The following is a 26,954-nucleotide window of genomic DNA, read 5'->3' on the forward strand; positions in this document are numbered from 1 at the left end:
TTCTTCTCAGCCATGATTCTTTCATCACAGAGGGGTTATGCACATGAAAATAATTGTGTTGAGTGTGTATTTTTTAATGATTAGTAAACTAAGAGCTCTTTCCTTTCTTGTAAGTCTTTTGGTGGAACTGTATGGGGGATATTTCTCTGGGGTGGGTAACACAGACCAACTGACAAACCTGTTATGTGCTCAGTGGATGAATTTGTAGTTTCCAGGAACTGCTGACAGCCCTGATTCTGGAATTTTTTTTTTAAAGGGGGAGACATCGGTTCATGGTACTGCTGCAAGCCCCAAAGAGGGTAATGAAGAGGGGTCAGAGAATGACCATGGAGTGCCTTCGTCCAAAAAGATGCAGGGGGAACGTGGAGGAGGAGCAGCTCTCAAAGAGAATGTGTGTCAGGTAAAGTCCTTGAAGAAATATGTTTGAAACTTTATTACTATGAAGTTTTTTCCTGTAAGTTCTGGAACATGCTAATGCCTCAGCTAAATGCAGGTAGCCTCAAGGTGCTTACTGTAGAATTAACCAGCTTTTTGTTTTCTGAATTGAGTCTTTCCTCTGTGATTGCCTCTCCTCTTGCTAAAGTCCACAGATGTTAGGGAGACGTGACCAACGTAGGCTTCATTTTAGCTGATGCATGGTGGCAGGCAGTGAATAGCAAATGGCAGTGAAGATGCACGAACCACCTGAATTTACTGACACGATGCAAACTTAGCATTTTTCTGCAGGGATCTCTGCTGGCAGTCCTGGCCAGCATGTGGATTGTTGCTGTCTGGGAGGAGTTGAGGAAGGAGGTTGCTCAGAGCTGACATGGTGCTTCTCTCCCCACAGATCTGCGAGAAGCCAGGGGAATTGTTGCTGTGTGAGGCACAGTGCTGTGGTGCTTTCCACCTGCAGTGCCTTGGGCTCTCCGAGATGCCAAAGGGCAAATTCATCTGCAACGAGTGTTCCACAGGTAAGGCAGCTTTTCTGAGTGCAGAAGGCCAGGGTGCTTGCTGCGTGCTTACCTGGTGCTGCCTTTGCTGGAGTAATGTGCCTGTGGTAGGACTGCTAACTAGCTATCAGTCCTCTCATTATTTCTTTGAAGTTTCATAATGACTTTCTAATTAACTGATCTTACTTTTGATTCAGGTATACAGAGTGTGAAGAAGTGAATGTTTAGGATCTGGTGGGAAAGAGAAAGGGAAATTCGTATCTGGGACTAGGGAGAGAGGGCTGGAAAGGGGGAAATGTCTAAGTAGGGTTGTCAATTTTTGTGGTTTTTTTTTCTTTTCCCTGGCCTGAAATCACAACTATAATTATTTTTTTTATCTGGAATTTTATTGCAGCTGCAGGCAAAACCAGCCTGCTGCAGAGACCTGTGCTTTGGGATAGGTACAGCAGGTTGGAAGTTGTGCTGTGCTAATATGCAGCCTGGTAGAAGTATCGGGTCTTCTTTTAGCCCTTCCTTTAGCCTTGGTGTTACGTCTGTTGCTCTTTCTCCAGGGGTCCATACCTGCTTTGTGTGCAAGAGCTGCGGGGAAGATGTAAAACGGTGCTTGCTGCCCCTCTGTGGGAAGTATTACCATGAAGCGTGCATACAAAAGTATCCGCCCACGGTCATGCAGAACAAGGGCTTCCGATGCTCCCTGCACATATGCATGACCTGTCACGCTGCTAACCCAGCAAACATCTCTGCGTCTAAAGGTACTGAAATCTGGGGTGGTCTAGGGGGTGCAGTTAGAAGCTTTTTTTGTTTGTTTCGTGTCTGCTGCACAGTTACCTGGTCTGATAGTTCTTGATGTTGATTTTCTGTCCTTGGCACAGTGCTTGCCGTAGTGTTTGCTGAGGAATAGCTTCTCTTGGGGGAGTGGACGGGTGGTGTCAGGATGGGAAGTTGCTGCTCATCAGCACTCCTGGCGGTCAGACATGGCAACTAAAATGTTCTCCTCTGTCCAGACGCTTGGATGCCTGCACGTCCCGCAGTGCCACACGCCTCTCTGGGTTTTTTAATAAGTCTCTGGAGCTGTACAGACGCTCTCATGTTTCTCCTATGACTTTTCACTGTGCCAGTGCTGCAGACAGTGCCTGCTTAGCAGCGCTGGCTATCAAGGCAATGGCACAGACAGCAGCGTAGTAAAAACTATGATACTGTTCTAGTTCTCCTTTCTATAGTGCAAATTCTCGTCTTGTAGTAGTGACACCCTTCGGCTAAGCTGCTCAGGCAAACATTTGTTTGAGCTGTTTGCAGCAATACCTTGACCTTTACCTCACATGATTAAACTTAAAACTTTTATGTGATCGCCTTGTATATTTGCTTCTAAAGCTGCCTTTCTTTAAATCCTTGATATCTTAAGATGAGTGACAATAAGACCAGCTCTATTTTTATCCTCAGGGTCTGTGTTAAAGTTGTCTTTTCTTCCCCCACATATCACTATTTGATGTAGAAGACAACACTAAGGTCTAAAGCCCACTGCTGACCACTTCCCCACTGAACATTTGCATTGTGTTCCTCTGGCTGCTGCTTCTGGGTGGACAGATTGACCCCTTTCCTCCCACCTTTTTCTCCCTGTTTATAGTCTCCTGTGAGGAACTGAAAACAGGCTCTCAAAAGCCTTGGATAAATTAGGCCTGTAGGCAATTCTGAATTCTCCATTCTGGAATTTCAGGGGAAAACCTGATAAAGGGGAGAGGCAAGTTCCGATGTTTTCAGAAGCTTCATGGATTAGTTTCATTATGTGCAGCTAAGCACTTGGAACACCCTCTCCGTAATTACTGTTTGAGCTGATTTACTAATTATTTGTGTATGATAGGAAGCAGTCCCAGTCTCTGAACTCTCAAACTGTTTCTGCACAGCACGCAGGAGGTTTTTCACTTCTAAATAATACAATTTTGAATATGTTATATACAAATATATGTTACAGATATTTATAATTGCGTATATTTTGTTATATTAAATAATTTAATAGGAATCCAGTGAGTATGTCATTAAAGGTAAGTTTCCGTTTCCAAAGATCACCTATGGTTGCTCATTTTGAGCTTAGGTATCAATAGAGGCAAGTTTGGGCAGGAAACAAAAAATTGTCCTCCTTTAGAGGTTCACTGTGTTCCCAACATGTTCTGGTGCTAGGTCGCTTGATGCGCTGTGTGCGATGTCCGGTTGCGTACCACTCCAATGACTTCTGCCTCGCAGCTGGGTCCGTGGTCCTCGCCTCCAACAGCATCATCTGCCCCAATCACTTCACTGCACGGAGGGGCTGCCGCAACCATGAGCACGTCAACGTCAGCTGGTGCTTTGTCTGCTCGGAAGGTGAGATGGTCTGTGCTGGATCCCCTGTCACCAAGCAAGAGTCTGACAAGAAGTCATCAGAGCAGGCAGAAGCTTTGCCCATCCAGAGTGTGCCAGTGAGAACTGCTGAGAACAGCTCCTATCCGTGCCCATTGAAATCCAACTTTAGGCTAGAACTTTTTCTGGATCCTTAGAAGGGTTCTTTGTGCAACACAAGTAGGGCATGAGCTGTTGGAAAGGGTTTGCAGAGAGCATCATGGCCTTTTCTCAGCTGTTTCTGCCTGGGCGTGTGGAGTCTAGGGCTTCTACACACTGACGCTGATAAATTCCTCCTTTTCTTTGCAGGGGGCAGCCTTTTATGCTGCGAGTCGTGCCCGGCTGCATTTCACCGTGAGTGTCTAAACATTGAGATGCCAGAGGGAAGCTGGTACTGTAACGATTGCAAGGCAGGCAAAAAGCCACACTACAAGGAAGTAGTCTGGGTGAAAGTTGGGCGCTACAGGTAGGTGAAGGTAGAACAGACTTGTCCCCATCCCTTCTTCATACAGTGCTCATAGTGATTGAGGTGAGAAGCTTCTCTTCTCTGCAGGGTACAGTGCAACAGGCTCTCACTTTTTTCATGCATGTAGCAGCTGGTAAAATGCATGCTTTCACCTCCGGTAGCCTCTTGTCTCCCCACCAGCCTTGCTGGTGGCCCTCACACACTTCTTCCCCATGTCTCCATGCAGTAGCATGTTTCTGAGGTGGTTGGAAGTGGGGAAGCCAGAGGTTTCATCTGCCCTTTCCTGTGTTGCAGGTGGTGGCCAGCTGAGATTTGCCATCCTAGGACAATTCCTGTCAACATCCAGAAAATGAAACATGACATCGGCGAGTTCCCTGTGCTGTTCTTCGGCTCTAAGGATTACCTGTGGACCCACCAGGCCCGTGTGTTCCCATACATGGAAGGTGATGTCAGCAGCAAAGACAAGATGGGGAAGGGCGTGGATGGCATATACAAGAAAGGTAACTTGTCTTCATCCATGTTCTGTTTCTCTTCGTTCCCATTTGGAGAAATGGCATTCTTAGAGCAAATATCTTCTTAGAGCTAATGCTAAATTAAATTTGCAGAATGAGCTGCTGCTTATCTGTCATCGAACGCACCCAGGATGTTTGTTGGTCTGACTCCCAAAGAGAGGAAGAAGGGCGTGCAGATCTTGCACATCTCTCCAGCTCTGACGTAGCCGCTCTAAATCTGAGCGAGCTGCTGATCTGTCACCTTCTCTGTGTCTAATACAGTCATTATCTGTGTATAAAAATGCACTTGAGAGATGTGAATGCAGCTGCCTGACACCTCTGCCCAAAAGCAGGCACAGCTAGCTGACAGTTTGGATGCTTCCTCACCCACGGGCAGGTCCCTTACTGTAACTCCTGTGACTGCCCTGCTGCATTGGTCTTTTATTAACCACCTCCAGTGAACCCCTGCCTCTGAAGTACGTGGCCAGGGAGGTTTGCTTGTGGAGCTGTGAGCACTGGGTGGACACTGGCAGGTCAGCTCTGTGTGAGGAGAGGGAGTTCCTCGTAACACACCCTGTTCTCTCACTTAGCTCTTCAGGAAGCCGCAATAAGATTTGAAGAGTTGAAGGCACAGAAAGAACTGAGGCAGCTTCAGGAAGACAAAAAGAATGACAAGAAACCTCCTCCCTACAAACACATCAAGGTGAGGGCAGGTGTGGGGGGAGTGGGTACGGGAGAGAAGTCTTGAGCTGTCGGTGCAGGTGATCTACAGGTATACAGAAACATTTCTACTGTTTGGGCGTCTGGCTGCATTTGAAGGTTACATTTTTCCTCTTGGCATCTTCAGTCATCCTCCACAGAAAGGATTCATGTATGCACAGAGCTGCATGGAAGCTGGACGCCAGTAATAGAGGTACTCTGATTTACTGGAACAGATCTGGACGTCTCTGTGCTGTTCCGTGTCAGTTGTGTGGTCTGAAGGAAGTGTGTCTCTACCTTGGGAACTCAGAGGACAGTGCTAGTAATGCACAGTGTGCTCACGTACTGCGTGCTGTGAGGGCAAGGTGGGCATCCCAGGGGGTGCGAAACAGGAGGTGGTCAGGGTGCGGTGGAGCAGAGCTATGTGGAGGATGGTAACCCACAGTATCTTGTTTCATCTCTGTTATTGTTTTATATCTTTTCCTGTATCAGTTGGTGACTGAATAGCAATACTAAAGCAGATGTACATGTTGGAATTTCAGCCCCTTTGCTGAGGTTTGGGGAACTCTTCGTGTTTAGGGCTGTATTTTGAGATAGAATTGGAGCAGCAGTAGAAGTCCTACAGGATGATGGTGACTTGAGAGCTGGGGCCAAAGGGGGTACATGTGCTTGAGACGTGAGTCCAGACTGATCAGAAACCCAGTGACTCAGGGACCACGTTCCTCTTTTTTTCATTGCCTCTGTCTGGTCCTTCCTTTTTTTATGTGGCAAACTATGAAAGCTTACCTGGTTGCTGTCACGTTTTGTTTCTAGTTAGGATTTCCAGGCAGGTATATCCTGCACGAGTTACAGTACAGTGTAAAGAACACAACTGAATGCTGAGGCAGCAGTATGGGCAAGGCAGCTCCAGTGGAGGAAATACAGTTTCTCATTATAGGTATTTTTAAGCCTGTCTGTGGCCGCAAGATGAAAGAACTTTGGAAGCAGTTCAGAGCTTTTGAAATACCCTTTTAGTATAAATAATAATGGTCATTAGCAGCTCTTCTGAGGTCTGGGTGCAAGTTGTTTGTGAAAGCAAAGTAGTTTGCAGGAACATACGGTGAACTGGGCAAGGCTTCAGGGTGGAATGGCTGAAGCTGGCTGTGTCCGCTCCCATCCTGGCCTTCTAAGGAGATCAGTACCTCGGGGTCCATCCTGAGGAGCACCAACACAAGCGATTGCTGCAAAATACATTTGGGATCCTTCATCTCATCACGGTTGTGGCTACTCCAAGCATCGCCCTGGTTTGGAGCTGGTTTTGTACCAGCAGTGCCTCGGACTGTAGGGTAGGACTGCTGGGCACGCGTGTGTGCGTGCTGAGAGCAGCACTGCGCTTAGACACTGTGGTCGCTTGGAGTGGTACTGCCCGAGCCAGCAAGGACACCTCTGTCTGCCTGGTGGTGGGTGGTCCTAACTCTGTGAATCTCATCACTCTTAACGAGGTGATGAGCTAACAGTCTGAGTAAGAGGTGGGAAGCAGCAGACACCAGAGTGATGAGGAAGGTGGGAGGCAGTACTAGGAGGAAGGGAAGGCTGTGTGTGTTGAAGAGATTAATCTGGGGGTTCTGCAAGGTTTGCTTTTAAACAGAGAAGGAGGAAAAGGGCTCGGACAGCCTCTGCAGGTGACCAGAAACTTTGCTCTGTGGGTGGGACTAGATAAATTGTGTGGGGGATGGAATAGTTTTGCTAAATGATCCTCTCCTTTGTGTTCTGGGAGAGGAAAGGGAACTGTTGGTATTGCTCACCCGGGCAAAGAGCAGCAAGGAGCTTTTCTTCATTGTCTCTCTCCAAAGTCCTGACTCTCTGTTGCCTGCCTTTCAGCGTTCGCTGCCTTTAACCAAAACCCAAGGACCCTGCTCGTGCCACAGACATGCCAGTCGCTTCTCCAACTGGTGCTGCACTCTGCTTCCTTCCAGAGCGGTTTTTAGAGAGCTCCTTGGCTTAACTCTGAGCTCCTGTTTGGGCCTTCCAACCCTAGCCTTGTCTGTTTTTTTTTCTTTCATTTACATCTGCAGGACAGTTGGGTAGGGAGCTGACTGCTTGTGGCCTGGTGCGTAGGTAGGCCCTCCGTACTCTGCCATGGGCATGCCAGCCTGGTTCTTGTAGTGACAGCCAAGAGCACAAACCAGCTTGAAGGTAACAGATCCAAAACCCGGGGCTGTAAGGAAAAGCTAAGGGAAAGGACCTGACGCTCAGAGACTGGAGAAGGTGCTGTTTCACACAGAAAATGGTTTGGTGTTGGTCACAGGTATGGTGTGCAGCCAGGTAGAGCGCTGGGCCACCTGGGCTGGCTGCAGGCACAGCAGTGATGGGAGGGGGACACTTGCAGCCTCTCCCCACTCCGGGGTCACAGAAAACACACTGCACCAGGTGATGCTAATGGAGGACCTGCATCCTCCTCAGCTCTTTCCTCTAACCGTATACCTCTTGAAATAGCTTGCCCAGAAGTACGTACGTACCTGTACTTGTGTCCTCCTACCCGTTGCTGTAACTAACTCGCACTGTGGCCTGTCATCTCCTAGGCAAGGGTTGAGTATAGAAATGACTATCATGATGACCTGTTGCTCTTAAAAGCTAACATCCTTTGTGTGCATTCAAGGTGAACCGGCCAGTGGGTAAGGTGCAGATCTTCACTGCAGACCTGTCCGAGATACCACGTTGCAACTGCAAACCAACAGATGAAAACCCATGTGGCCTGGACTCCGAATGCATCAATCGCATGTTGCTCTATGAATGCCACCCCATGGTCTGCCCTGCTGGGGAGCGCTGCCAGAACCAGTGCTTCTCCAAGCGGCAGTATCCCGAGGTACAAATTTTCCGCACGCTGGCACGAGGCTGGGGCTTGCAAGCCAAAACAGACATCAGAAAGGTACGTACTCTGCTTCTGCATGTAATTTTCTCTTGCCACTTCTCTCTTGCTCAGTGCTGGTTTCAACAGATTTGAAAAATTACTAACTTCCATAATTTGAAGACGACTACTTGTTATAGAATGCCATTTAGGAAAGAAATGGATGAATTTAACTTTTTCAGTCCTGACAAGAATGTTTTGGCTCAGCTAACCAAGAAAATGGTTTGCATGTTGATGTCCCACAGGGTAAGAAAGATGATTGCTCAGTCTGTCTGCTTGTATGGACGATGGGCTTTATGAGTACACCAGAACACTGGCCTGAAGATGGTGCTCAGGATTTCCAGATGGGGAACAGTGATTATACCTCCCCTCCATTCTTGAATAGCCAGGCTTTTCCAGCATGAGAATCTTTTATCAGAAACTGAAACCAGGGTTTGACTCTTACAAAAGGGTAATGTCTTGGAGATGGCTATTGCTGAAACTGGTATCTCCAGCTAAAACACTTGTATATATTTTTTTAAATCCAGAGAATAGTAGTTCTGCAGACACACATCCGTGCTGAATGAAGAAGGAAGAATGTTAAAGCAAAGAGAACCCCAAAGCTAAAAAGGGGTGAAGTGAAACAGAGGACAATTAGCGTAGTAGGAGAAGAATGTCTGAAAAAGGAGTAGGGACAACATGCTGTGGGAGAGGGCTTGATAGCAGAAGGAAAAATGTGAGTCTGTCCTGCTTAGGCTTTGCAGCCTGCTGTGATACAGATTAAAGGATATCTCTCTGCCGTTCCATACACCTGTCATGTTTCACTGCCAACAGACTGTCTGGAAACAGCAAAACTCAGTTATTTAATAGAGGCACCTATCAGCCCCAGCGGAGCAGAGCTGGGCATCCCTTTGACGGTTGACGTACGGTCTCTGTGTTACTTCACTACAGGGGAACTCCACGAACTCACTGCAGGAGCAGGTGCCCCAGGTGCATCATGCTGCTCAGTGTGGTTGGTCCCCAAAGGGATACTGTTTCCAGCTGGAATGCAGTTACGCAGCGCTTTGAGCTTTGCTTGTGGTTAACTTTATGCTGTCCCTGATGTTAATTCTTTCCATAGCACAAAGAATAATCTGATGACCATTGTTGCTTTGTTTAATTTAGTTCAAGTAATTTGTTGAGCATGTGAAATGGCTGTATGATTCAGGGCTCTTAGTGAAGATTATAGGTCAAACTGGCTACAAAGCACAGAGGAAGATTTTTATGAAAGGGTTTCCAGAAAGGAAGCAGGAACTGAGTTTTAGCACAAAGGTGGATGCCCTTCCATCCTGGAGGGAATTTGTCTCGTCTTACCAGCTTGTTGTTTTCTCTCTGGCAGGGCGAATTTGTTAATGAGTATGTTGGGGAGCTAATTGATGAAGAGGAGTGCAGAGCCCGAATCCGCTATGCTCAGGAGCATGACATCACCAATTTCTACATGTTGACACTGGATAAGGTATGTGGAAGGAATTTCTCTTGCCAGGATCCTAGACAGAAGTAAAATGATTGCAAGGAAGACATGATAGTGGTCTTCTCCAGCAAGTAAAAAGGTGCTAAGAGTTGCTGATGAGCTGGTCTGCATTTCCACTAGAAAGAAGACTAAAAGAATGGACTTAACACACGGTAGAGAAGTTTTGGGTTGGAGAGTAGTATTGAGAGGAAAGTCTGAACTGACTTCTTTGGAGTTTATTCAGAAGAGGTGAAGCAATTGGTTGAGGGCAATTGATTGAGGATCGTAGATCCTGCTTTAGCATAACACGGTGAATTTGGTAATCTCGAGATCCTTCCCAGCAGCTGAACCCTGGAGAGTCCAGAACTGCGCTGGTGTGTGCCAGAGAAGGCATCGAACCTCAGAAGTATCAGGCACAATGAGACTTTCATTTAAGTTCAGATCCCGGTTCTTACAGATTTAAGTAGAGGGGTGGAGTTCATTACACCCACAGACTTGTCAGTGGGTCCTGGAGGCCAGGTTGTTGGTCCTGGCTTTCAGAGGTAAATAGTTTTGTCAGCCACTTTCCACACTTTGTCACTCAACCTTCGAAGGATTAGGAGACCATGAAAGCAGGCATGGGAAGAAGCTGTCGAGCATGGGACAGGATAGTGATATGACTGCTTTCTGGTTCTCCCCTCTTGCTGGAAATTCACACTTGATCATATCTTGTTCTCCTTGTCTGGCTGATGAGTGGGAGCAAGGGCAAAACCAAGTGTTAGTATCTCCCTCGTTATTACAAACCCAAATCTTATTTGCAGCTGCCCTCTCCTCTCCAATGCGGTCTAACAAATGGTAGCATGCTATACAGAAGCATACCTCATACCTCACACATTACATACTGTTCCTGTTTTCCTTCTACACATTGACGTACAAGAAATAGGAACTGTTATTTTGCTTTTAAGCAGAAGTCGGGATCTGGAACCACAAATGCTGCCTTGGAAGTGTGCTGGTGTAGTGTTCATCCAGTACTGACACCGCAGGGAGAGCTAACTTCACAAAGAGCAGCAGTAGCGCTTTCCTGGCTGTTCAGGAGCCTGTGCGTCTGTGCAGAGGAAGATGATGTTGCACAGGAGGCTGTGTTGCTGTATGACCTGCCAGCCCCGACCAGACACATCAAGTGTGTGGAAACTGGTTGGGTGTCTGTCGTTTGTCCAGGCAACCTGTCACTCACGCTTGGTTAAAACACATGTACGGACTCGGGCGCTTTGCAAGCATCATAGATGCCTCTGATGTCATACTTTTCACTACTGATTAATGCTTTCCTGGTATACTGGTACCTGGGCTGCAACGACTTGAGTAGGAAATGACAGTTTATTAAATGTATTTTTTTCCATTTCGGGTTTGGGGTTTTTTTTCCCAATTCCAGGATCGAATCATTGATGCTGGGCCAAAGGGCAATTACGCTCGATTCATGAACCATTGTTGCCAGCCAAACTGTGAGACTCAGAAATGGTGTGTGAATGGCGATACTCGCGTCGGGCTCTTCGCAATCGTAAATATCAAAGCTGGTAAGGAACCCCACTCTGTCAGTACCTGCAGTTAAAAGTGTAGGAGTGTTTCTGTAAGGAAAGGGGAGGGTTTGTAGCTCCCTGGAAAGATATTTAATTTTTGTTTTCACATAGGCAGTCATGAGACTTAACACCAGCACTGACATAATGAAACACATACATTCATGGTAGAAATGGAGGTTCACAGTTATAATTTACAGGGTCAAGAAATGGAACTAAGCACGCTGCACGTGGGGTTGAATGCCCTTTTTGGCTGTAGTTTGTGATAGGAGTGTGGGGTTGCACTGAATTTTCAATCCATACAAATCTATGGGGAGATTAATGGTTGGTATCCTTGCGTAGCTGTGGCAGTCATTTGTGTAGTTGTATTTCAAAAGTGCTTTTACTTCAGCAGTAAGACGTTCTGCCCCATTGTTCATTACAACTTGCTCTTTTTGATCTGCTTTTGTGCCAGGGACTGAGCTGACTTTCAACTACAACCTGGAGTGTTTGGGAAACGGAAAGACCGTTTGTAAATGCGGTGCCCCAAATTGCAGTGGCTTCTTAGGAGTACGGCCAAAGGTATGATGCCTCCTTTAAGCTTTTGTTATTCCAAATCACCTCTTTGCATAGATGTGTATCATTTGTTGCAGAGATGTCAGGAAGGGTAATCTCGTTTCAGTGTGGCCATGAGAACTGCTGCTTGAAAGGGGTTGAATATTCGAGTTTTCATTCTGAGAGAGCAGATCTTAGACCTCAATTGTTAGAGTTGCTATAAATAATGACAGGAAATTGTATTTTACACCAAAAGAGTAAATGAAAGATTTTTTTTTTCCAGAATTGTCTGCATATTATCATGGCTTAAGCAACTGAAGTTTACACATCAGACAGGGATAAGAAATTTGCCATATCTGTAGTAGAAAAATCACTAGATTTTAGAACTCACCGACTTTTGAGAGTTTCATTTTGTGACTGTAATGTTTGCAGTAACAAGAATTGATTTCAATTACCTCCTTGTGTGAGGTGGTTCTCACCAGGAAAAGGAAATAACAGGAGCAGTTGGCCGAGTTCCCAGCTGTCACCACCTAAATCTATGTCTCAGCTGCTGGTTTGTGTTTCAAGAGCTTCATGGAATCAGTCGGTAATCCCTCTGCTCTGGCATGCGGATACCGGCCGCTTGCTTACCCACAGTTAAGGGTTAAAAGCTCCAGCAGCACAGTTGTTAAGCCCTGTCAATATATAGGGAGGGTTTTGTGAATTCTCCAGAGAGCTTCATTCTGCAGAAAAAATTAACTTAAGAATAAAAAAAAAATAATATTGATGTCTTCTGAAGTTGACAGATGACGTGAATTACACATCTGGCGTGTTTAGTTCTTTTTTGGGGGTTGAGATTTAAAGTTCAATTGATTTTGTGCTGCTCCTGGCTTGACTGTCATTTTTGCCCTGAAATTGCAGGTTGCATGGTGGAAATGAGAGAAAGGTGCCCTTTATTTGGTATTAATGTTCCATTGTGATGCCTGAGGCAACTCATTCCATCTTGATGAGATGGGCTAAGAAACAGTACCCAAGAAAACAGTACCTTGGGTTTTGTAGGAGTTTTTGTGGGTTTTTTTTTTCAAATTCATCCCACAATAGATGCATTTTTAAACTTCCTGAAGATACAGCAAGACAAAACTGATTATACTCAAGTTCACTCTTAAAAGTGACCTTTCTAACTGGGAGTGTGGAAGAATACTTGGGAGTCTATTGTGCTGCAGTGAGCAAGTGGGAATCGCTTAGTCCAGCTGTTAGACCTTGCTTAGAAATTCAAATTAGCTGTGAAAGGTTTTTCTTGTTCTCTTTGTAATTAGATGGCCGAGGTACTAGGCGCTGAGAATAGGCAGGGTAGTTTAGGTGGAATGATTTCACTGCCTGCATTTTCAGTGATAAGAAAGGCTTGACTTGTCCTCATTGTCAGTGGGAATGATGGTATTAAAACAGAAATATCCACATCTGAAGGGGAAGGAAACAATCAAGAAATGTAACTCACAGGTGGTGGGACAGCTGGATAACCACCGCTGCCAAACTCTGAAATTGTAGGTCTGGAGACAAAGGTTTTTAAAATTTTTTGGTGGTTTTGTTTTTAATCTTGACAAGAGAGTGATGAAAATAGTGCCCAATATTTATGCAGAATAAAAGATGCATAAAGTTATTCAGCATACCAGGGCACACACTTGGAGGGTAATAGCAGAAACAAATCTGCAACGAGAAGGTCATTGATGAGCAGTCATGGCAGAGAAGGAGTTGTGGTGCAATTTGGCCACCGCAGGACTGAGCTGCTGTGGTGACACAGCCGTGAAGTAGACAAATGCGGGTGGTGGTTTGGGAGGGATTTCCCATTTTCTTGGAGAAGTGTTAATGTCATTGTACATGGCCTGTAAGGCATTGTATGAAGTAGCGTGTATAATTCTGTAACTTGTGTTTGGGAGAAATAAACTTAGTAGAGGCAGAGAAAAGCCATTTCTGGAGGTACAGACTGTGAAAGCGTGTGGTTTGTGAAAAGGAGAGTGTATCCCAGTGGTTACTTCAAGGAGAGAGAAAAACTGCAGAACAAGAGCAGTGTTGATGCAAGAACGAATAGATCTAAACCGATCGCAAATAAATTCAGACTAAAAATGAAGAAGGGGGTGAGGAACATCCAACAGTGCAGGAAGGCCTGGGAGAGACTGCTTGTGAGAGTCATGGGTGCAAGGAAACTCAACTGCTTTGACTGAGGACCTGAAGAGTCTGTGAGAAGTGGCATGAGCTCAGCAATACCAGTTCCTTGGTTCCTCATTGTGCTGTTGCTAATTATATATATCCTATGTTTAACCAGGCCTTGGTGCAGGGCTTCCAGGCTCTTTCAACCAAAAAAAAAAAAAAAAAAAAAAAAAAAAAAGAGAAAAATTTGCTATGGTAAACTGATTGCCAAATATTAAGAAGCATTGTAGAGGTGCTACATATGTTTCAGGTATGGCTGGCAGTGGGATTTTTTTTTTTATGGGGTTTGCAGTTTTCTCCACTGCAGCAGGAAGGGAACAGATGGAAGGGGCAGAGACCTGCATTAACTGACGTTGTCTCACCCGCAGAGCCAACCCACCCTCACCGAAGAAAAGTCCAAGAAGCTAAAGAGACGGCCACAGATGAAGCGCAGGTCACAGGCGGAGGTGATGAAGGAGCGAGAGGACGAGTGTTTCAGCTGTGGGGATGGAGGGCAGCTAGTTTCTTGTAAGAAGCCAGGCTGCCCCAAGGTGTACCACGCGGACTGCCTCAATCTGACCAAGAGACCTGCAGGTCAGTGCTCCACACAGCTGGACTCTGCTTTGGGTCACGATGTTGGCTCGAGGTGTCCCAGGTGCTGCTGACCACCTTGCACTCACTTCACAGCATAATAAAATTAGAGAAATCTTACTCACTTAAACAGACTTTGTGGCCCACACAACACAACCCTGGTTTGCACCCCACTGAGACTGCAGAAAGATGAATTGATTACTGAAGGGAGAGCTGGTCCTTGCATAGGAAACGGTGCTTGTGAGCTGACCCCATCCTTGGGGTCTGTATTGTAGTTATTGGTGAAATGAGGGCAGAAATTTGAAATAAAAAGAAAAAATATTCAAAAAGTACTTCTAGTTGTGTGCAGAGAAATAGGCTCCTGCATGAGTGATAAAACAGTTTCTAGTTTGCTAGTGGCTCAGGAGGTGTAAAGTAACATCTGTTGGAGGAAAAGATTTAAGTTGCATTTAAAAGTCATAAAGGAGCTAGTTGAGGGGAACTGTTTCAGTTTGTCTTGGTTACTAAAGGAGTCCCTGAGACCTTTAATGAGTGTTCAGGTTTAACCAGTGCTCAGAAAGGAAAAAAGCTTGACCTGAGTCTTGGTAGGCCAGTTAGCCTGATTTCTGCCAGGCAAGGAGGCTGGAAAAGCTGATACGAGGTCAAGTGCCAAAGAATTAAATAGTAAGAATATCAATACTAGATGACAAGTTCTTAGATAGAACAAATAACTCATCAAACCTAATTTAGGGGTTTTCGCTAAGACAATAAATTTGGTTAATAAAGGCAACTGCATTGAAATAATTTGTTTAGGGTGCTGTAAATCTTTTGATTTGATACTGTAAGCATTGTCATAATTAGTAATTATGTACAGTGTTTTCTGATCACGTTGGAGGCAGGCTGAGAAACATGGAACCAAGTGGTCTCTGAAAGTAACTGCCAGGAGAGTCACTGCAACAGAGTGTTTCCGTCAGCACGCCACAGGGAGCCAGAACCGGGCATTCGGAACCTCTAGCTGTAATTTGGCAGAAGGTGTAGAAGGGGTAGAAGCATATTTTGTAGATGACAGAAATTATGTGTCTGCATGTGTTTTGGGGGAGAATAGCATATTTATACAGCACAGCTTGGATTGCTCATTGAACAAGCACTACAACAGCAATGTGAAAGATTCCTATGGAACATCATCATTCGGGGTGAGTCAATCCCAAATATCACCTTTCTCTCCATTTTTGTGTGCTGAGACAAGGCACTGTAACATCCTGGCAGGTTTTCGCAGTGCTTTAAAGTCTCCAGTAAAGAAGAATCCAGCCTTTGGCCTGTTCCCCTGCTTTCCATTTGAAAAGTTTCTCCTAACAGCCTGACTTGAAAAAACAAAGGATTGCCATCTCTCCGATAACCCTTTGTTTTACATGCCTGGAGACTGTTGTCTCCTTAGTCCTTTTCCTTCTTAAACAAACACAGCCTCTTCTTGCAGCTCTTATTTTGTAAAATTATTATTCTTGGTCTGCTCTGGACTGTGTCCCACTTGCCTACATATTTTTAGAACTGCGGTAGCAAGAGTATTTTAACAGTATTGCAGCCGAGGGCTTGCTAACACCAACAGAAGAGAATAATTATATTTTGTGTTCTACATAAAATTCCTCAGGAAATGAGATTTTACTTGTTTTGCAAAAATAACTTTTATGTTTATGTGATGTTTGTGATTTGCCCTATCATCTTTGAGTCCTCCTCTTGATCCTTTTCACATACTTATTTTATTTCTTCCTCCTGCAGTACTGCTTTGCACTGGTCTTTATTTAATTGCACCTTGTTGGTGCAAGAACATCTGTCCAGTTTAAATTCTGAGCCTGTCTAACCTGAATTTTGCAGTCCCTCACAGCCTTGCTGTTATCTACTCGTTTCTGTAAGAGTATTTGCTGTTCTGCTTCCAGAAATTTAGATTAAAATACAGACTAAACTAGATTCCTGAAGGATGTTATTGGAAATGCCCCCTCGGTTTGCCAGAAGACCATTAATAGCTGTTTTTTTCAGAATGATTTTTCAGTCAGTTGTAGCCATTTTACTCTTTTTACACATAGGCTGTTATTTTCATAGCCTGCTCCTAAGAGTATCATGCAGGACATGAAAGGTTCAGCACTTTTTACTTCAAATGTTTCCTCTGCCATGGGCATTGCTGTCGAGTAATTGGAATTTCCTGCTTGTTTACATGTTACTAATTGTGTGATCTTACTTCTGAGAGCTCCAGGCTGTCTCTGGAGAGAGAGGCTGCTTATTCATTAGGCCTTTTATCCTGTCAAAGACCATTAGAGTGGTTTGATAGGATTTATCCTTCCTTCAACATACTGGCAGGTTTTGACTCACTTTATTTTCCATCTGTACAAATGACCTCTATAATAACAGTCTCAGAGTCTTTCTAGTTGCCAAAGTGAGTGTTGAGCATGGCTCTCTGGGTTGCTGGTGGTCCAGGGGGAGCAGCGACAGCCTGTGAGCCTGGAAGGGGGAAAACCACGTGTAGTGTTAAACACCTCCGCTCTGAAAAGGATGCTGAAAAATTGGAAAAGACACAGAAAAGCAGTGTGCATATTTTGAGAGTGGAACAGAAGCCTTGGACTGGCTTCAAAGGAGGGGAAAAACATGATATGTGTTGTCTTCAACCCTGGGGGAAAAGCAGCGTGAGAGAGGGGAGTGGAAAGCTGATGTTGCACAAGTGCATGGAGAAATGCCCACAGCTGCTCAGTGCTGCCGTGCTGCAGTTGTGCTCTCTTCCAGCCTCCCTGGAAAAGAACTGGTAGCCAAAGCCACACATGTGTGGGCTTGGTCCAGGGAGGCTGGGAAGTGTTCTGGCCTGGCTACCCTCTGTCATCGCTTGTGTTCTGAGTGCAGGCTGGCCCCAGGGAGCTGGGGGGCCAGAGGGTTATGGGGTGCTGGGGGAGCGTGGAGGCAGGAGGCATATTTGGAAAGGCAGCTGTGCTGGTCCTATGGTGAGAGGTCAGAGACCCAGCATTGTGAACCCTGAGTGCAAATGGTCTCACTGTTCCTGGTGTCCATGAACTGGTGAGAAGCATTTGGTAGAGATGGCAGCAGCCTTGGCTGCGGGAGCAGGGAACTGAACCAGTGAGGCCATCTACAAGTGAAAAAAACAACCACCTCTGAACTGTAATGTTGGTTTTTTCCTCCGTGATGGTGTTGATACTGATGGTGAATAGATTCAGCGTGGACACAGAGCTCCTCAGGGAGCAGCTTGGCTTTGTGAAAAGCAGTATTTTTATCATGGCCGTACACCGAGGTTAAGGACAGTGCCTTTGGGTACAGAGACAATAGAAACTTACTCCCTTGTGATCACTGCCCTCTCACTTCTTCTTTCTGATAAACAGGAAGGGAGGTTGTTGGCCTAGAATTAACAATGACTTAGATGAACTTGAAGCATCTACTTAAAAAGTCCGTTGGGTGTATTACACATGGATATCACTGTTGTCTGTGGAAATGGGGGTGTCTGCTCTTCTCTAGGTTCTCGTATTGGTTAGTGTCATGCTGGAGCCAGATGGGCTTTTGGTCTGACCTGGTGTGGCTTGTGTTTGTCATGATTATCATTTCCCTTGTTGCTTCCAAGAATGCAGGTTCCTGTTAACTGCCTGTCAAGCCTGGGAGCTATGGCAGAAACTGAGGAGGACATGTATGTAGAGTTGTATGGGAGTATTACGGGGTGTTCCCACTCTCCCTTGAACTTCCTTTGCAGCAGGCCTTGTCTCTTCCCCTTGTACCCCTCCTAAGCTATGTCTTTTCTCCTGTGTCTGTGTTGCAGGAAAATGGGAGTGCCCATGGCATCAGTGTGATGTGTGTGGTAAGGAAGCAGCTTCCTTCTGTGAGATGTGCCCCAGGTCCTTCTGCAAGCAGCACCGGGAAGGCATGCTCTTCATCTCCAAGCTGGATGGACGTTTATGCTGCACAGAGCATGATCCCTGCGGGCCTAACCCTCTAGAGCCGGGAGAAATTCGTGAGTATGTGCCTCCCATAGAAGCCCTGGCTAATGGCGAGGACGCCCAGCCACCAGAGCAGCCGCCTGCAGACACAGACTTGAGCGTTCAGCCTCTGGACAGCCTACCTCAGTCTGTGGCCCTCAGACTGCAGTCACCAGAAAAGCCCCCCGCTACCCTAGCGCTGAGGCTGCCTCCGTCAGACAAGTCCCCCACCACCCTAGCCCTGAGGTTGCAGCCATCAAACAAGCCCCCCACCACCCTGGCCCTCAAGCTGCCTCCACCAGACAAACCACCCGCCACCCTGGCGCTGAGACTGCCACCATCAAATAAACCCCCCACCACTTTGTCACTGAGGCTGAAGCCATCCAACAAACCCCCCACCACCCTCTCGCTCCGGCTGCAGCCTTCGGACAAACCTCCCACCACCCTGTCACTCTGCCTGCAGCCTTCGGACAGGCCCCAGGCTGCCCTGTCCCTAAGGCTGCAGTCGGAGAAGCAACCCATTATCGTAGCGCTGAGGCCTCAGCAGCCTGACAAACCTCCCTCCAACGCGGTGCTGTGGCCACTGGATGAGTCCTCCAGTGATGCCACACAGCCTCATCTGCCGAGTAAATCTCCTCCGGGAACTCCGCAGTCGTCGGACGAGTCACTTGTTAGTGCTGGTGCCCTGCAGCTCCAGCTGTCGGACGAGCCTCCTGCCACCCCTGGGATTTTGGGGTTATCGGACAAGTCTCTCATTGACACCAGGATCCAGCAGGCTGAGCTGCTGGATGAGTTTCCAACGAAATGCCTGCATCCTCAGCTGTCAGACAGACTTCTCGCCATGGCGGGGACCCTGCAGTCCCAGCCGGTAGATGAGTCTCCTGCGACCGAGCAGCCTCAGCCATTGGACAAAGCTTCTGCCCAGAGTCCGCAGCTTCGGTCTGTGGAAAAGGCTCCCAGCTCCATGGTGCCACAGGTCCCAGCATCGGAGATGGCTCCCGGTCCTGGGGTGCTGTGGCCTCTGCCCATTGAAAAGGTGCCCAGCTCTCCAGTCTCACGGATCTTGCCCATGGAGAAGGCTCCTGGACCAGCTGTGCCACGGCCCCCACCTCCAGAGAAGGCTTCCTTCTCAGGGGCGGTGCGGGTCCCAGCCATGGAGAACACTCCCAGCTCTGGGACACCCCGTCCCATGCCTCCAGAGAAGGCTCCTGCCTTGGGGATGCCGCGGATCCTGCCCACAGAGAAGGCTCCTGCCTTGGGGATGCCGCGGATCCTGCCCACAGAGAAGGCTCCAAGCTTAGGGGTGCCGCGGCCTCTGCCTCCGGAGAAGGCTCCTGGCTCCCGCTCACCACACATCCTGCCCATGGAGAAGGCTCTCAGCTCGGGGGCCCTGCGGATCCCGGTCACACAGAAGGCGCTCACCCCCGGGGTGCTACGGCCCCTGCCTCTGGAGAAGGCTGCTGACTCCGGGGCCCTGCGGGTCCTGCCTCCGGAGAAGGCTCTCGGCTCTGGGGTGGCTCGGCCTCAGCTCTTGGAGAGGCCCCTCACTCTTGCAGCCCCGTGGCCTCAGGCATCAGATAAGCTGGCTGCTGCCGTGGCTCCTCGACCTCAAGCCTTGGACAAGCCCCCAGCTCCGAGGTTGTTGCTGTCGGAGAAGGCGCTGCGGCCCGTTGACCAGAACGCGCAGCTGAAGGAGAGGGGAGCCCCAGCTGTGGAGCTGAGTCCCCAGCAGAAAGAGAGGACCATGTTAGCTGGCGAGCAAATCTCTTGGTCTGCTGGGAAGGCGGTGACACATGTTGGACAGGTACCTTGGCCTACGGAGAAACTACAGACACATGAGCAAACCCACTGGCCCACTGCAAAAGCCTTGACGCCTGCAGAACAGCCTCCCCGGACAGCAGAGAAACTACCAGAGCCGACCCTTCAGCCTGGCTGGGAAGTGGCCTCAGCCCCCACAGAGCAAACCCCTTGGACATCAGAGAGATTGCGTGCATTTGAGCAGACCCCTCGGCCAGCCAGGGAAGCGCCGGTGCCCCCGGAGCAGATGCAGTGGCTTGTTACGAACATTCAGACAGTTGACCAGATTTCTTGGCTGAGTGGAAAAGCACAGACTCCTCGGGGGCAGGACTCTTTGCCTGAACAAAACACAGCGCTAGCCCGTAACCAGGATTCTGTCTGTCGTGAGTTGGCCGACTCAGAGCCAAAGTGAGGTTGGTGAATACGGGAGGCAGGTTTCAGTCTTTTAATGTTTAGGGAGGGGAATCTTTGTTTTGTTTTTTTTATTCACTTCCCTGAGCCCAGCCCCTAACCCATGCACATCCCATCCATATTCTCTCGTGACATGAGCAAGGACATTCACTTAAGTCTGAGTGTGGCCCAGCTGAAGGGAGAGAGCATCCGTGACCTTTTCCTCTTCCTTTTACAAATGGTAAAGCTGAAATAAAGAGTCCACTCTGGGTAAAAATCTCCAATTCCATTGAAATGGTCACATTACTGATCCAGCGTGTTCGAGCTCCAGGTCTGATTCATAGGCGGGTTCCCAGGTACAACTAGGGGCCTCGCTCTTGTTACTGTATTTAGAGGAAGCAGATCAGTCAGGCTGCCCTGGAACTGGAGATGTTTCGGGGATCAGGCGGTGAGCAGTCAGGTTGTACGCCCTTGCCAGACTCTGCAGAAGCAGGGAAGGGGGTTTATCTGTCATATGCCCAGGTCTCTGTCCCTGCAGGGTGTTGCTTTGCGAGGTGCGTCCATACGTTCACTGGGACATGCTGCGTGTGTGATTCACTGAAGGACAGGTATCATCTCCAGCCGAGCTCAGAGAGGAGCCCACTGCACTCGCTCAGTGCAGTTTTCTCCAGCAATAGGCAATATCCATTCAGGCTCCTTTGTACAAAGCTGCAACTGGCCAGGCCTGAGAAACAAGGAATCTGAAGGAGATCAGGGAAAAGAGAGATCTTGGAAGAAGCCATCCTGCAGTTTTTTTCATTCTTGTGTCTTAATCCTTTAGCACAGGACATGCAGAGTGTTTCCTGCACTTGAAAACGTTGTGACCTATAAAGCAGCAATAGCAGAGTAGGGCAGAGTGGGTTTCCCCAAGGTGCTGAGCACCCCCCTGGCAGGGTGGTGGTGCTCCCTTTCAAATTTCCATCCAGTCTCTTCTTGACTTCTGTCGTCACCTTGAGCCAGCAGACTGAGCAGTCTTTTTTCCCCTTGCCTCAGACGTGTTCAGGACGTGTTCGCATCACACCTGGTCTTCCCAGCAGCGGGACCTGCTGCCGAGCTGCAAGCGAAGCCTGTGCCGTTTGCTACGTGGCGCAGAGGCGAGGGTGCTGTAGCTGTATCGAGACCCATCTCGACACCTTCCCCTTGGGTAGCTTCTGGCTTAACTCTTCTACAACCAAAGGAGACTTGAATTAACTGGACTGTGTTGGTGTGCGTGTGTGTGTGCGCGTGTGTGTCCTTCCAACTGAATAGTAGTTCTCACACTGGAACACGGTGGGCTCCAGCAGCTGGCTGGCTTTCTTTTTTCTGCTTCTCCCTTTTCCAGTTAAGGAGATGTTTTGTACCTGGTGGTCATCAGGCTGGTGTCCACACTAGGCCTGCTGAAAGCCATTTACTCAAGTGTTGAGGCAGAAGTTTGCTTGGCTGTGGTACTCCCGGGGCAAGCAGTAGAGTCCCAGAGACCTGCAGAGTGGTGTCTTGCGACCGCTGCCACCCTCGCAGGCTGGAGGAGGATGAGCGGCCCTGGGTGGCCCTGCCCGGGCTGGATGGGGTTGATATCCTGCCAAGGAAGCGCTGCCGACCAGCACATTCTCCCACTCTCACAACACATTACCTCTGTGGTTTGCCTGAGCTCCGCCGATCCGGGTGCTGCAGCCTCGGATCTCCGTGCCCGCCACCAGACCCTTGCGCAGCTCCAGTGTATCCTCCTCCTTCCAGGCAGATCCGCAGGTCCCTCCCGGAAAGAGAACGTTCAGCTCCAGGCTGACCCTCTCACTCTCATGTGGGAGCAGGTCCTTGTTCCCACCTGGCTTGCAAGTGCCTGCTGCTCCCAGAGCAGATGGTCCTGAGCTTTGCGGTTCTCTATGAAGGGAGGCAGATGCTTGTACCAAGATAAATCCCGATCCTTTCTCCTTTCCTGATGCACGCACCCCAAGACAACGTCCTGCTGTAAAGGCCAGGTGTGCTGGGCATGAGGGGACATTACCAGTGCTATGGTGCATCTCTTCTCTAGTCCAAATCATTTCAGATCCTTTGTAGAATAGCTAGTGACTTCGAAAAGCTTTATGGCTTATGGAAACTTACTGTTTAATGTTGTTTTTTTCCGGGAAGACTGGCAGGTCAGTTCCTGCTTGCTGCTGAAACTGGGGAAATGCAAGCAGCTTGTGTTTCTGCGTGACTCCTGCACAAAGGGAATCAGGACAACTCCTCAGAGCCATTGAGAGAGAAGATAATCTAAGGGCATTCATTAACTTTTTTAAACAAAATTTAAAAAATGGTAATGAGGTTCAGTATATTAAGTATTTATCATGTGTGAGAAGGAAAATAAATCTTGAATTTACATTTATAGGCCTTCCCATGAGCTGGACTTAGTCATGTAGATTGTGTAAGTAGGGTTACCTCCGTGCCAGCTGCCCAGCCAGCTACAGCTGTAACCAGAAAGGTATCTGCACTGCTCTGTCCACCTCCGCTTCGCATTGTCACGTGTTAACTAGTTACTTGTTTCATGAAAAATAAACTGTGAATATTTTTGGTGCAGGCTTTTTTAAATCTGTAAAATGGAGAAGTTCTCAATGAATTCTCATAAATGCAGGTTTGAAAAAAAACACTTTTATAAATTGTGTGGTCACATAGTAAAGTGAGGTTCACGGCAGCAGCAGCCTTTCACACAGCAGGCTCTTGCCTAAAAGCTTGAACAGTGAACGTGGATTGAACCGTTGCATGGCATTTCAAACCCACAGCCTTATTACTTGCGTCTGACCGTACCCCACCTCTCTTCTTGTCTCCCTTCATGCCTTTTCCACAAGGATCCAGGTTTCTGGCTCACTACCTTCCAGCTACATGCTGGAAAGTTGACTTCATCGTAGCTGGGAGGCTGCTTAGTGAAGTTGGTGTTTGGAAATGTCATTGAAGGAGGAAGCCAGTAAGGTGCTCTTCCCTCCTTGCCCTTGTTGGGCCCCTGGACGATGCTCTGTCAGATCAGGAGGGCTTTTCAGACATATGTGGGGCTTGCAGAGGGAGTAGTGGTCCTGTCAGGAATGGCTATCAGTGCTGGGTCACCAACAAGGCAGGCAAGGCCTGACCAGGCATGGAGATAGGTCCTGGCAGCCCTGCTCTGCCCAGCCTGCCTTCATCGGTGGTGAGTCGTGGGAAACTGCTCTGGGCAACACAACACTCACGAAGGAAATAAGGGCTTCTTCAGCGCTTGAGGGGACTCTGGCTGTTGATGGCAGGTGGTAGCACTGCCTTGGAAGGGGAGAGGGAGATGTCTGTACCGGCATAGTTGGGTTCATTTTCTGCAGTTCACTGCTGCTTTCAGAGTTCAGCCAGTTTGAATCATTAGGGGTTTTTTAATGTAGAGGAAAGTGGCAGGTAACACATACCCCTGGCAGACCACTCCTGTGGGAGAGACTGCTGCAGCTCTGCTCTGGCTGCCCCGAGCCCTTGTGCCAGGCTGGAGCTGGCCAAGGAGCGTGAACAGCTTTGCCGTGGCTGAGGCCATAGTGCTCTTTTACTGTGTTAGAGGGATCAAATCACCTGGCCACTAACAGTCTCACATCAGGCATAATTGCATCCAATGTGGGCAAGAGGCGACTCTTGTGTTGATTCACTGTTGTGGAGAGTTGTAGAAGCAGAATCAAGGGTGTAATTATTTCTGCTCAGAGCTGTGTCCCTTTCCCTGCTGTCCCAGGGAGGCTCACGGGAACTTCCCAGGGTTATGAGCCCATTCCCACTTGTAGGAATGGCTCCCCCTTCCCAGTTCTGAAGGGGATGAAGGATTTACTCCCATACAAATGCTTTGCTGTCAGTATTCTTGCTGTCAGGATGGGCTGGCTGCCCCTGCTCAGAGCAGTGGGCTGAGCTCACCAGCTGTGGCCTCTGTCTCTTGGTGGGACCCATTTCAGTGGTGGATTTCCACAGTGGAGATGGAGGAGCTCTGGTGAGGGGTAACAGTGTGATCAGGGACTTGGTCTGCCTGCCCAGGCAGGGAACGAGGGTTGCAGGGGAGGAACCACCGCAGGACGTGGGTAGGAGGGAAGCAGACACTGGCTGCCATCCGTCCGTCCTGCATGGCTCATCCCGTCTGCACCAGCTTGCTGGGCTGGTGCCTGCTGTCAGCCAGGGCTCTGGTGAATCAGGCAGAAAAGCGACCACTGTAAGGGATAATCCCCTACCACGCATCTTCAGATACGAACTAGCTCATGGTAGCTTGCTTTATTGCCGTTCGCGAGTTAAAACTTTTCTTATTTAACAAAAAAACCTACAAAAAACAGATTCACTTCAATGCACAGAGTATCCAGGTGGTACTGTGGGAGCATGCGTTCTAATTCGGGGTTAAACCCCCCACAGGCACGGGCTTTGCTTTGAAGGTGTGGCTGCTGTTAAAATTCAGATGAGAGAGATGGTTGAATCTAAAGGACAGTAACATACTACGGTGGGATGATGTGGATTTAGGGTGCTAGAAGAGCTTCAGCTCAGTTTCACAGAAAAAAGGAAAGAAAAAGGAAGAAAAAGCAGCCCTAACCCTGATGCATCTTGGCAGCGGTTTATCCTGAGCACGCTGTGAATGTGCGCTGCTCCTGCCTGGACACTGCAGCCAGCGTTGTGACAGGGCAAAGGGAGTTTGAGAAACCTCAGACCTTCAACACCTTCTGTTTATTTTTAATTTCAGCCTTAACTTCTGATTTTGCTTGATGTTTGGAATAACCGTAATTGTAACCTGCTTGTAATGTGCTTTGCCCTAAATTACTGATGAGGCTTTCAGCCTTTGCCAGCCAGCGAGTGTTAAAGCGAAGTGACAAACTGTGCAGCTACTCTGAAAGTATAAGGGGGGGCTGGCGAGGGCTCACACCGTGATCACCTGGGCTTTGCCTGCGCTAATTACTCCCCTGTGATAGTGATAAAGCTGGTGGCAGCACTTGCAGCCAAGGCTGTGCCTCTTGCAGCAGCACCGCCGGGTGCTCAGGGCTCCCAGGGCCTGGGGAATGGGAATGCTGGAGCTTGGGGACCACTCTGCCACTTGCCTGGCTTCAGCGGGACTCTCGCCTGTGGGGTGGCAGTACCCTCGCTTAGCGGGAGGTGGGAAAAGGCAGATTTCTGCTCCGGGTCCTCCAAAAGTGACCTAAGCCAAGTCTGGTGCAGGGGGACGGTGTGCGTGAGCTTGGGCTAGAGAAGTGGCGGTGATGGACAGTCCCTACAGCACTGAATCTACCTCCTAGGGAAATCTGAGAAATGGGTGTTGCTATGTCCTATTTCAAGGTAAAGTTTTAATCAAGTTTGCCCTTGGCGAAGCACTTGGGCTATTGTGGTGCTATTGTAAACCGTTTGGCAGCTTAGCACAGTAGGGCTGGACTCACGGCTCCTAGCCCACGGGCTGGAGGTTTCTTCGCTGGCTGAATCCTGTCCCCAGATAGCTGGGGCTGGGCTTCGGTGCCTGTGGCAGAAACAGGATGAGGCGTGACTCGGTTCCTTCGATCTATGATGGTTTTGAGACTCAAACCAGCGTGCCAGTGGGCCCTGTGGGCATAGGGAGCAAGTGGAGCCATGTGAAGCAAGGCAGGCATCCGCTAACTGCATGTTCTTTGTGTCCGTTTGGTACTGAGCTGGTTTCAGTTTTTGTTTTTTTCTGATGTTTCCAAGTTGTTGACTTCAAGGAACTGGGTTTTGTGTATTTTTTTTTTTAGACACTGGGAACTTGTTAAAAGGAAAAGCAGCAGCACCAGGAGGCTCAAGCTGGAGCATGGCTAGAGCTGAGGGTGGCCCCAGCCGATGTGGATGGGAGGAGGTCAGATGTGCTGGCAGTGGCTGGCACAGTCAGGCAGGGAGCAGGCAGGGAGCAGGCAGGGAGCAGCTCTCCCTGTGATGGGCAGAAGCCTTTTGGCAGCAGCACTCCCAGCCCTGCTTAACCATGGTGCCACGTTCTCTGCCCCCCAGCCTGCTCACCTGCGAGACACCGAACGTGTCGGATACCACACCTGGCTTTGAACGTCCCCTCTGGTGCCACGCGCTCTGGGCTGGGGTCCTGGCTGCCAGCTAAGCTGGGGGTGCCAAGGAGGGGGGGGCCACCCGTGGCAGCGATGTTAAGTTGCGCTGAAGCTGTGAGCAGGAGGTTTGCTCGGAGAGGGAGGAAGCCTTGGTGCGAGCAGCCCCATGCTGCCTTCCTCCCTCACAGAGATCTGCCACCCGCGGGGTGCTGTCCCACGGCCTTGGCTGGAGGGAAACGCAGCAGGAGTCAGGGTGCCCGGCCAAGGCGGGGGCCAGGACAAGCACTGCGTGGGGGACACGTGAGTGCTTAGCCCTGGCCGGGACTAGTCTGTTGGTTCTAAGCGGGGATGCCGGAGCGGGTGAGAGAAACCTACATATTTCCAGCATGTATATTATTTTTAGAAGAGGGAGAGGGGACAGTCTTGGACCATTGATTACTTTAATTTGCTCCCCTTAGACTGTTGGCTGTGTATGTGAAACTTACAATGAAAAGAGGGTTGCCCTGCCCAGGTGCTCCCAGAACATGTACTGTAATTCTTTGTATATAGAAGAAAAATTACTGTAAAGTAAAGTTTAACTTTACTCTCGATGTCCTCTTGTGGTTTGTCTTGCTGAGCGGGGGGAGCCCAGCTGTGCCCAGACACCTGGGGCAGGGACGGG

General features: G+C 48.6%; 1 protein-coding gene across 4 annotated transcripts in view; it reads left to right on the top strand.

Annotated features, from left to right (window-relative positions):
• Nucleotides 1–26,883, top strand: part of NSD1 (nuclear receptor binding SET domain protein 1) — a 66,091-nt gene extending 39,208 nt beyond the window's left edge. For 3 of the 4 annotated variants that reach the window (XM_054842107.1, XM_054842106.1, XM_054842109.1), the window contains exons 11-23: nucleotides 257–400; nucleotides 830–953; nucleotides 1,484–1,684; nucleotides 3,108–3,287; nucleotides 3,612–3,768; nucleotides 4,063–4,268; nucleotides 4,850–4,962; nucleotides 7,597–7,866; nucleotides 9,203–9,319; nucleotides 10,722–10,863; nucleotides 11,318–11,424; nucleotides 13,950–14,154; nucleotides 17,933–26,883. In XM_054842107.1, coding sequence (XP_054698082.1) covers nucleotides 257–400; nucleotides 830–953; nucleotides 1,484–1,684; nucleotides 3,108–3,287; nucleotides 3,612–3,768; nucleotides 4,063–4,268; nucleotides 4,850–4,962; nucleotides 7,597–7,866; nucleotides 9,203–9,319; nucleotides 10,722–10,863; nucleotides 11,318–11,424; nucleotides 13,950–14,154; nucleotides 17,933–20,298 — 4,332 coding nt within the window. In that variant the 3' untranslated portion in view covers nucleotides 20,299–26,883. The remainder of the gene's footprint in view (nucleotides 1–256; nucleotides 401–829; nucleotides 954–1,483; nucleotides 1,685–3,107; nucleotides 3,288–3,611; nucleotides 3,769–4,062; nucleotides 4,269–4,849; nucleotides 4,963–7,596; nucleotides 7,867–9,202; nucleotides 9,320–10,721; nucleotides 10,864–11,317; nucleotides 11,425–13,949; nucleotides 14,155–17,932) is intronic. The other variant, XM_054842108.1, reaches the window with a different exon arrangement.
• The last annotated feature ends 71 nt before the right edge of the window (nucleotides 26,884–26,954 follow it).

Source organism: Grus americana, chromosome 14 (genome assembly GCF_028858705.1).
Source record: "Grus americana isolate bGruAme1 chromosome 14, bGruAme1.mat, whole genome shotgun sequence".
Classification (NCBI taxonomy): domain Eukaryota; kingdom Metazoa; phylum Chordata; class Aves; order Gruiformes; family Gruidae; genus Grus; species Grus americana.